This window comes from Embiotoca jacksoni, unplaced genomic scaffold (genome assembly GCF_022577435.1).
Source record: "Embiotoca jacksoni isolate LCO1_2020_lvr unplaced genomic scaffold, fEmbJac1.0.p SCAF_4, whole genome shotgun sequence".
NCBI classification, from domain to species: Eukaryota; Metazoa; Chordata; class Actinopteri; family Embiotocidae; genus Embiotoca; species Embiotoca jacksoni.
In genome coordinates this window covers 1,690,951-1,701,351 of record NW_027185392.1, presented here as the reverse complement: position 1 = coordinate 1,701,351, position 10,401 = coordinate 1,690,951, and the positions used below count along the sequence as shown (strand labels likewise).

At 39.9% G+C, this 10,401-nt stretch overlaps 2 protein-coding genes across 2 annotated transcripts; both read left to right on the top strand.

The window, feature by feature from the left end:
• Positions 1-33: 33 nt before the first annotated feature.
• LOC138209660 (uncharacterized) lies at positions 34-4,846 on the top strand. The gene is made up of 5 exons (XM_069168386.1): positions 34-108; positions 1,706-1,874; positions 2,085-2,192; positions 2,749-3,403; positions 4,260-4,846. Exons 2-5 carry the CDS (start codon positions 1,728-1,730, stop codon positions 4,451-4,453), a joined length of 1,104 nt encoding a protein of 367 aa, XP_069024487.1. The 5' UTR covers positions 34-108; positions 1,706-1,727; the 3' UTR covers positions 4,454-4,846.
• Positions 4,847-6,289: 1,443 nt separating this feature from the next.
• On the top strand, positions 6,290-9,418 carry LOC138209018 (CD209 antigen-like protein C). The gene is made up of 6 exons (XM_069167330.1): positions 6,290-6,351; positions 6,638-6,772; positions 6,869-7,003; positions 8,092-8,231; positions 8,330-8,436; positions 8,896-9,418. The coding sequence occupies exons 1-6, from the start codon at positions 6,306-6,308 to the stop codon at positions 9,068-9,070; spliced, it is 738 nt and encodes a 245-aa protein (XP_069023431.1). The 5' UTR covers positions 6,290-6,305; the 3' UTR covers positions 9,071-9,418.
• The last annotated feature ends 983 nt before the right edge of the window (positions 9,419-10,401 follow it).

The following is a 10,401-nucleotide window of genomic DNA, read 5'->3' as shown; positions in this document are numbered from 1 at the left end:
CGCACGCAGGCACGCGCGCCGTTTTCGAGCTTTCCTGTTTTCTTTAAAAAAAAAAATGAGGAAGAGGATATCCGAGAAATGAGAGTAACGGAGACAACAACACAAACGGTAAACAAATCTCTGAAAAAGTACAAGACTATCGTGCACATTATATTTAATATATTTACTAAATTCATAGTTTTGTTATCGGTGTTGTGTTTATAGTTTGTTTTTTTTAACACATGTAAATAACCATTATTTAAATAAATGCTGTAATTTAAAACGTTTTAAAGATGCGACAAGGAGCTGTAATATGGTGGCACAGTTCGGTATTATTGGATATTTTAAAAAATGCTGCTCTCAACAAGGTATTACTTTGTAGGAGTGTCCTCACTTGAAGTCTCCATTTTGTTGTAAACACGCCACAATAACTAAATAACCCTTATCTGACTTATGGACACAGTATTGTGCAAACGTTTTCTGCTCCACAACTAAAATGTACCATTAATATTTTTTATTATTAGTATCTTCTAGCAAAATACAGCCAAAGGAAAAATCAAATCAATATTTGGTGCAAGTTAGGTTAGGTAGTTACTTTATTAATCCCCGAGGGGAAATCTTTTCGCTACAGCACCATACAGGAAGCAATAGATAATAGAAAGCAATAAAATAGCAGTAAAAATATAAAATGCACAGTACAGTATATATATATTATATAAAAACAACCAAGAACACAAGACAACAGTGTTATTGTTGTGTGATGGATTTTGCCAGAGGTGAGTTATTGTACAAAGTTCCCTTTTCTTTTGAAACCGCACCAGTCCTACTACAGTAGGCACATTTGTGCACAGTATCTTTGAGAATTTACCACAGTTTAAATGTGGATTTAGGGGTTGTTTCAGTGTCTTCTGTTGTGTGGTGGTGTTTTACCAGGACCCAAATGCAGGCTCACAGACTTGGGTATCGGTTCCAAAATAGTCTTTATTTCAATAACCAAAAACAAACAAACAAACAAACAAACCAAAAGGTGGCACCTACAACGTCCACTTGCTTCCAAGTCGGGAGGGCAACTCAACCGACAGATCCGGGGAGACACGGCCGGCGGACAGGACCGCTGGAAAAAACAGAGTATATCCTCCGAGTCGGGAGGGCAACTCAACCGACTGGTGACTCCGACAGGTAGCTCCGCAGGTGGAAGTGGAACGGGAAGGACGGAGGACGGACGGGTGACTAACTAATGAACCGACAACCAGAGGAGTGCAGGGGCAGGGTACATATAGTCCGGGGAGGTGATCAGGGAGATGCAGCACACCTGCAGGTGGTGATCCGGGGTGAGTGGCTGCATCTGCTGGGACCGGTGGGGGGCGTGGCCACGGGAGGAGAGGGGAGGAGGACACAGAACAAGCAGACAGGGGACTGAGAGGACACAGGAGGAGAGGTGATCGGGGATAAAACGGAGGAAAACAGGACTCCTGACATCTTCGTGTTCTCCCAGACCAACTCCATGATGCTCAGATCAGGAAATTGTGTCCATGTCCCATATTGCAGAATTAAATAATTAAATCTGTCAAAGCCGTCCTGGAGTCTGAAACTGTAATTCCATAAAAAAAAGTGTAAATGTAAAGCACATCTTCGTTTTACTGGCTAAAACCACATTTCAAGTTTTTCATACTCCCTTTTCCAACTTAACTGACAATTTCTCGGTTTCATTTTCTGTGTGTGTTAGTGTGTGTTCGTCTCGGCCCACCATGGTTCAGTTGCAGCTCTGCACTCTCGAGCACCTGCTGGTTTCCGGGTTCGGCCGTCCTTCTCCCCGACACGGCCTGCAGCTGCTGTTTTGGTTTGCTAAACATTGTGTGACCTGTGAACTCGCGGACTCAGTGGTCATCATAAAGGTAAGATTAGATTAGATCACATTTTTTCTATGATTATCAATAAGTATTTACGTTCCCTGTAGCTCCAGGACATAAACACAACAGTAAACACTGCAGAAACAGCAGCAGAGCTACGATATGAGGAAAGAATAACCGTGTGTGATGTCACTGCAGCAGCGTCGACCACTTCTAATTACATGTAAGTGTGCAGTGACTGATCTGTTGCTACAGCTGGTGTCGGACTGCCAACCAGACGCAGGTTTCTACGGTTTCCACCTGTTTGGAAACATCGAGGAACTTCTGCCGGTTCTGAACCGACGGCGCAAGAATAAAAGAAAGGTTTCTGATGTCTTATTTGTTTTCTGAAGGTAAATTAAGAGTTTTCCAGCAGCTTACATTTAAATAAACACACACATATACCCAGAGAAGCAAGCAACATAAAAGAATAATTATTAATTGGTAATTTTATATTTCTGCCACTGAATTCCCTGTGTTAAAATCCTTATAAATAGATAGTAGGCACATTTTGACATTTACATTCCTGTTGATACACGCTGGCTGTATGACACGTGTGTCCACATGCACACTGTAAATACCCACCGGCACATCTGGTTGGATTGAAATGATGTCACTGTTGCATACGAAATGCAGCTCTGACAGTATTTCTCAAAGTATTTCTATGCAAAGTTTTTTTTTTGGCCAACTGTTCAAGTACATTTATGACAAATGTGCAACTGGCCACCTCATGGTCCGATTTTTTATTTAGCTAAAGTGATTTACAACAGCTCTTCATTGTCATTATTTTTATCCTTTTATTCACCTTCTCCTGCGCGCTCCACCTTTATGCTCTCCCAGCATCTTATTCACCAACTCTTTCTTCCTCTCTTTCTTCCAGTTGGTGTACTTTGAGGTTGGCAACCTGAACACTGAAACCTACCCTGCTTCTGCGAACCTCCCGGCATACGTGAGGGAAAATTATGGGCTGCGAGGTAACGTCAGTAAAAAGAACATAGACCGGCTCATCATCAGTTATGAGGCGAGGGGCCGGCTGGTGGAGACGGTCTACGTCACGGAGCACGACGGAGCTGCGTTCGGGATGTTCAGACCCGACGGGACTCATCAGATCAGCCGGGAGCTGATCCAGACCCTGCAGAACCCGCAGCTAGACCTGGCCACCTTCCTCACCTTGATGGGTTACGATGGTTACATGGAGATGTACTACCCCGATCAATGGGCTCTGCAGGTGGTTAACACGGAGCAGACGTACAGCGGATCTCCAGCAACAACAGAGCAAAGTGCTGAGCTGGGATTCAACCAGCAGTTAGACGTCAACTACCAGCAGTTAGACGTCAACTACCAGCAGTTAGACGTCAACAACCAGCACTTAGGCGTCAACTACCAGCAGCTAGACGTCAACTACCAGCCCTTCAGCTATGACACCATGAACATGACCCCATACAACAACAGCGGACATGTGGTGAACTACAGTGCAGTTCAACACACATACATGCAAAGAACCTGGCAGCCCAGCTGGGAGCATCCTTACACAGGTAAACATCCACTCAGGCTTTAGTTCTACATATTTACACCCAGCGAGAAGTTTGAATCACATCTCCGTGTCGGCAACAGCTACAGTTGCAGGTATTTATGTTTTCAGTTCAGGTTTCAGTTCAGTGTTCTCGTGAACACGATATCTCAAGGACACAGTGAGAGAATGTCTTTAAATTTGGCACGATCGTTGACTTGGTCCCAAGAATGAATGAGTAGATTTTGGGGGTCAAAGGTCAAAGCTGTCAAACTGTTACCTCCCATCGTTATCTCGTGAAAGAGATATTTCGAGGGCGCCTTTCAAAAACTTCTTCAAATTTGGTACAAACATTTACTTGTACTCAAAGATTAACTGATGACATTCGGGTGGCCAAAGGTCAAAGGTCACAGTGGCCTCTCACAGAACATGTTTGTGGCCATAATTTAAGCATACAAACACAGAGTATGACCACATTTTATACAAATATCCAACAGGATTAAATTATGACCCAATGACATTTTATATCCAAAAGGTCAAAGGTCAGCCTCATTGTGACCTCGTAACATTTCAGTGCATTATTTAGTACCATAACTGAGGACCAGAAGGGTAGACTGACCATATTTCACATGTGGTCAGATCCTGAATGTGTGACAATAATCCTGGGTGTCCACCTTGAAGATGTGCTGATTGTGTAAAACTTCTAGGTGAATTTACCCTTTAATGGTTTGCAGTTTGTTTGATTATAGCAGCCTTTATAAACTCTTTATAAGCTCTTCTGCCACCTTAAACAGACTTTCCAGTTCAAAAAAGTCCAGCTAATTTAAAGCTGTAAATAACGACAGACTCGACTGTAACACTGCTTGATTTTTTTTCTCCAGCTTCTGACGAAAAACCCAAGAAAAGGAGTGGAGGTGGTGGCCGCAGCAGCTTTTTCAAGATCCTGCTCGGTGCTGGAGCGCTCTACCTGTTAGCTAAATGTTTCAGCTGGTGGCTGAAGAGCTGCTGGAATGCGGACGTCAAGGAAAACATCATCAAGACCAGTCAAATACCACCGAGGACTCTGTGTTATTGATGTCTGCCTATCAGGCTGACCAATGAGCGTACTCGGAGATTAATTGGTTTAGGTTTTCCATACTTAAAAAAAGTATTTTGATTTTAATGTAGGGTATAGATAATGGATAGATGGATGGACCATATAAAGATCTTAAACTTAATTTCGCAAACATAAAACAATTTTTTCATTTTCATATTTTTAATGAACTGAAATCAAAGAAATTAAATATAATTTCTGTTGTTTTAAGACAGTCTGGAAAAACTGAATTCATCTTCCTAGAAGTGTTGACCTGGACTTCCAATCGGTCGCTTACATTTAAAAAAAAAAAAAAAAAAAAAAGTTTTTTAATATAAATATTAGCTATCGTTACACATACATTTTTACCCAAATAAATATATATTTTCCTGTAAACATTGTGTCTGTTGAGTTGATTATTGATCTGAAACTCACCTACATTGTTCAGGGTGTTGCAGCTGCTGGTGGAAGTCGTCCAACAAAACGGAAGAGGGCGCTGTTCTTCAATTAAAGTCTCTAGACCTTCTGTAAGAGGGCTGCACTGACTGAGAAACACCTGCTAAATCACTGGACTGTCCTCTGAGAGTCATTGAGGGGAGGTTATAGGATGAAGTCAGTAAAAACAGTGTTTATTATTATAAATGACTCATCTGTTCTAAATATAGTTATTCATATTTTTCCGGTTGGAAATGGTAAAGGATAAAGAGACGTTTAATTTCCTGACAATCATACCAATGAGCCGCATCAGATCTCTAAAAAGTCAAACATGATCTCCAACTTTGCACAGCAAATTGCGATGACACTAAATTGGGTCTGTATTTACATAATTCCTTGTATGTGTAAACATACCTGGTCAATAAAGCAGATTCTGATTCCTGGTATACATTGTTAACCGAAATAAATCTTTTATTTTATCTTGTATAAAGCGCTCTGAAATTTGGTAATCTAAAATGTGAATGTTTGTGCCAAATTTAAAGAGATTTCTTTAAGGCTTTCCTAGTACATTGTTTTGAAAAGAAAGAGACAGATATGAGGTCACAGTGACCTTTGAATTTTGACCACCAAAATGTAATTAGTTCATCCTTGAGTCAAAGTAAACGTTTGTGTTACAATGTTTTGAAAACTTTTCCAGAGATATTGCATTTATAAGAATTGGACAGATGGATAGGACGGATATGCAGTCACATTTAACGTAACCTTTGACCAGCAAAGACTGAATAACTCATCCTTTCGTCCAAGTGAAATTTTGTGCCAAATTTTAAGAGATTTCTTTGAGGAATTCCTGAGATAACACCTTGACGAGAATTACAAAGATGGACAGGAAGGACATGAGGTCACAGTGACCTTTGACCCCCAACATCTGAACAGTTCATCTTTGAGTCCAAGTGAATGTTTGTTCCAAGTTTTAAGAGATATCTTCAAGATTTTCCTGATATATTGTGTTAATTAGGAATGGAACAGATGGAAAGGATGGTTATGAGGACATAGCTACCTTTGACCTTTGATCCCCAAAATCTAATCAGTTCAACCTTGAGTCCAAGTGAACGTTTGTGCCAAATTCCAAGAAATTCCATCAAGGTGTTCCTTAAATATCACGTCCATGCTACGATGCCGAAATAATGAATGATGAGCAAAATTTTGTCAAGACGTTATATTCTTCCAGAGATTAACCAGATTATAGGGAACAGAAACCTCCCTGTGACTCTTTTTTATGCCTTCTATATCCACCCCTGACTTCACGAGACAGACTGACAGATGTACCGGCGTCCAGGCTGACAACATAGACAACATGTCTGCGAGCCGACTGAAGGCAGGAGCTACTCTGATCGAGCCAGAAGAACCGATATATGTTAACATGGAGGAGCTGGCTGACACTGAACACCAAGGACCACAGGAAGCTGGTAGGCCTGTATTAATAACATATAATATGCATTTTTCGGTACGTTGTATGTGCACCTAATGTTGTGCTGTTAAAAAGGGATAGAAATAATAAAGAAAATACTGTTGGGAAGTTGTTATTGAATCTACACAGTCAAATTTGGTCATAGTTCTATTACTTTATTATTTTCCAATCAGGACATAAAATCAAATAGAAATTATGCAAATTATGGAACACTTCTAAGCAGGGAGGCGATGATGTTTTACTGTTGGGTGTCACCACTTTAACACTGGACTGTGCACCTGCAGAAAACAAGCCCGTGAGAGCAGCCTCTGTGGCCGAGGAGGAAACTGAAAGCCAGTCATCTTTTAAAGTGGCCACAGTCTGTCTGGGACTCCTGTGTTTCCTGCTGCTGACCGCAGTCGCCGGTGTTACTGTGGTGTGTGAGTATGAGAAAGAGGAAGAGCGAGCAGCTCACATTTAAACCCCAGCTGCATTAGTGTTGTCTCTGTTGGTTGACTCTTTTTCTCTCTGCTCAGATGACAGAGACTTCAATCAGCTGACCAGAGAGCTGGCCAATCACACAGCAGAGGAACGCCAGCTGCAGATCAGATACCAGAACCTGACAGAGGAGAGGGACCAGTTACAAGACCGCCTCGAGAGGGCGACACACGGTGCGGAGCCGTGTCGTAATATATGGGCATAAAGAAGGAGGAAATGCTCCAAATTAGACCCTGTTGCTTCATCACAATTAGTCCAATAATGGGAATTTAAATCAACTTTAATCTATGATGCTACCCATCTAGATTGTCTATTTCTGATGGAGGGAGCTTTAAAAGAAAAGTTGAAGGTCTTCATGTCTGCTGTTTGTGACAGCGATCTTTTTAAAGTGAAATATTCTACGTGCATTATCATCATCTATTATAAGAGTGTTCAGTTGTCTGTCATTTGTATTTGACCTTTAATTAGTTCTCACACAGGCCTGACAGACAGCATTGTGTCGTCGGCGTGTTGTATCATCCTACGTGAGATAGAAGCCATGCACCCCAACAATAGAAACACCTGTACATTGCAGTGCAATGAAATGCCAAGCAACGAACACTGATGAAGATATTATATGAAGATGACTTTATAAACACATCAGTATCTTGATATAATGAAACAACCTATGAGCCTAAATAAATAGAGTTGCATCAACACATTGAGTCTACAACAAAAAAGTACATTATACTGTTTCTGTGTGCAGATGGAGCTTGGAAGCTTGTGGTTACAGCATGAGAAGTCGTGTGCACTGTACGCTTAATGTTCAAGTGGTTAAGTCGTAAAGAAATTGTAGAAGCTACAGGCATATAGAAGCCACAGAAAGTAACAATTTAGCAAGCTAACAGTGGGATAACATAATGCAGGAAATGCAAAGACACAGAGGGAAAAGTGGCAGCCTTTTGCCACTGTAAGATACGAGGGGCATCTTTTTGAGGCAATTATAGTAGTTCAACTCTGGATGCATTGAACCAATATACAGCAGTACCTACAGGAAATCATGATCTTTCGATGGCAATAATTGACGCAAATTTAAACAATCTCCGCAACATTTACGGGAGCTTGCAATTTTGAAAAATTCCCATGTTTTTTCAAATGATCTAAAACTGTCCTGAACAGAAGCTCTGCTGAAAGTATGACAGCATAAAGTTGCAAGTATATTAATTCCCCGAACAAACCTGATTATGAGATGTGTAATTACTCTCTAGCTGTCTTTCCACAGGAAGTTGTCCCGATGGATGGAGGAAGTTTGGCTGCAGTTGTTACATCTTGTCTGCATCAACGGGCACGTGGGATGACAGCAGACAGCGGTGTTTAATCCAAGGAGCACACCTGGTGATCGTTAACAGCTGGGAGGAGATGGTGAGGTTTTTACTGCGTGTGTGTTACAGAAACCAGGTGTGTGTTTTAATGTGAAGTGATGATGTGATTTTTTTTTTAGTCATTTTTTACCCCCGCAGGTGTTTCTGAATGAGCTCGGAGCTCGTTCAAAGTTCTGGCTCGGTTTAAGTCAATCATCAAGTAGAAATCAGTGGACGTGGATTGATGGAAGATCACCAAGAACCACGTAGGTGGATACTTTCGATACAATCAGCACAATTCTTACGGACACCCAAGTTTAGTGTCACCAATTTATGGCGTTGAATAATGGTCAGAAAAGAATAATAATCATTTTATCCTATTAGATATTTGAATTATTGAGTTATAGCCACAAGTGAGTTTTGTAAGGTTGCAGTTACCTTTGACCACCAATTTTTTAATCAGTTCATCTTTGAGTCCAAGTGAATGGTTGTGCCAAATTTTAAGAAATTTCTTTAAAGTGTTCTTGCGATATTGCATTCACAAAGCTAGGTCTGACAGATAGTTTGGATGGGAGGTCATATTGACTTTGACCTCTGACCTTTAATTACCAAATTCGACTCAGTTCATCCTTGAGTCCAAGTGAATATAACGGCTGTTACTGCTTTCCAACTTTAATTTTGTCCCCTCTCTTATCTCTCTCCTTGGAAATGGAATTATTTTCTAGGTACTGGCTCTTTGGACATCCATCGATTTATCTCGTTCGGACAAAGACCTGTGCAGCTTTTAACAGCTTTCATGCTCAACTCTCTGAGAGGACGGCTAGATCATGGAGCAGTGAGGTCTGTACTCAGTACCTGCAGTGGGTCTGTGAGAGGGAGGCTGTCACTTCTGGCTCTTAAATTTGTGATTTTAACTTTTTTTCTATTTGAGACAAAAAGATAATTGACTATACTCATGATAATGATGATGAGATAAAAATATGAAGTCTGCCATCTTGAGACAATAAACAACATGTCCAAACCTGAAGAATTTTCTTGTCTGTCTGAGAGCCGTTTCAGGATTTTTTGGACAAAACAAAAACATTTTCCCAAAACTTTATGGAGAGAACTGTAAATAAAACATTTTCCTTAACATCTCAGACATCCTGCACATTATCTCGTTTCAAATTATATCATCAGTCGAAGGATATTTTGTGAATAGCTTGTAGGAAATTTTATTACAAAAAAAAAGTAATGTGGGAGTTTTTCAAAATTTTTATCTTAAAAATAAAGTCTTACAAATTTTATTTGGATGTTGGAAATGAATGGAACACTGAGTCAACACTAAACTACTATTGAAGAAAAATGACTGACATCATTATACACAAATAACCTTAAAGAAAAAAATTCAAATACTAAATGTTTACAGACAAATGTTAAATATTAAGGTGATACAATTACACACGAAAAATCACAGTTTTGTCTGACAATTCTTGGTGAAAATTCTTACATATAAAAATAACAAGATGTTTTATTTAACAGTTTATCTGATGTCATACGTTTATCTCTTGGCTTTGCTCAGTTGAATGATGTTTATTGTGATTTTTAACATTTTGTGTTGAAGATGTCATGTATGTAAGGAAAATAAAGGATTAGAAATGATCGCTACATGCGTTTGATGAAACATTCTCTTTGTGGACTGGAAGAACCCTTTTAATAAAATCCTGTGAGAAAAACTTTTGGTATTATGTGACATGCCGCCTACAGTTTTATTCTTCTTTCCTGTAAATGAAACCGTTTCTTTTACAGCCCTCACCTGCAGGCTATCAGCCAATGTGTCAGCAGAAGGTAAACAGAGATCACAAAGGCCATTTTAAGATACACAACAAAGGGAATGTCGTGCATGGCAGCAGCAGTTATTTTGGATATAATCAAGTTAACTGAAAACACACCTGTCCTGGTGCACACCTTTTTTTTGTTGAGGAAACCAGAAACAATGGTGAACTTATATGATAGGTTACAAAGTCAAGTCAGCAAAATTTTAGTTAATTAACTACTTATAAAGTCATAAAACTCATTAATGCAGGATATTTTTTTCAACCAAAAGTAGTTTACACGAGGACATCGAGCCACAAGGAATTTTTTTGTTTTGTAATTTTGCTGCAAAATGTAAAGATTGAAATAACGATATTTTTCCCTTCCTCCTTCTCAATTATCATCCAATATTTACTAGTTTTGGTACAAACCGTGTT

What these genes read in the sequence shown, in the direction of transcription:
- LOC138209660 (XM_069168386.1), top strand. Translation starts at nt 1,728, where the DNA reads ATGGTTCAGTTGCAGCTCTGCACTCTCGAGCACCTGCTGGTTTCCGGG. An exon ending in GGCGCAAGAATAAAAGAAAG is followed by an intron (nt 2,193 to 2,748) that starts GTTTCTGATGTC and finishes TCTTTCTTCCAG; the next exon opens with TTGGTGTACTTTGAGGTTGG. An exon ending in CTGGGAGCATCCTTACACAG is followed by an intron (nt 3,404 to 4,259) that starts GTAAACATCCAC and finishes TTTTTTCTCCAG; the next exon opens with CTTCTGACGAAAAACCCAAG.
- LOC138209018 (XM_069167330.1), top strand. Translation starts at nt 6,306, where the DNA reads ATGGAGGAGCTGGCTGACACTGAACACCAAGGACCACAGGAAGCTG. An exon ending in CCAAGGACCACAGGAAGCTG is followed by an intron (nt 6,352 to 6,637) that starts GTAGGCCTGTAT and finishes GTGCACCTGCAG; the next exon opens with AAAACAAGCCCGTGAGAGCA. An exon ending in TTAACAGCTGGGAGGAGATG is followed by an intron (nt 8,232 to 8,329) that starts GTGAGGTTTTTA and finishes TTACCCCCGCAG; the next exon opens with GTGTTTCTGAATGAGCTCGG.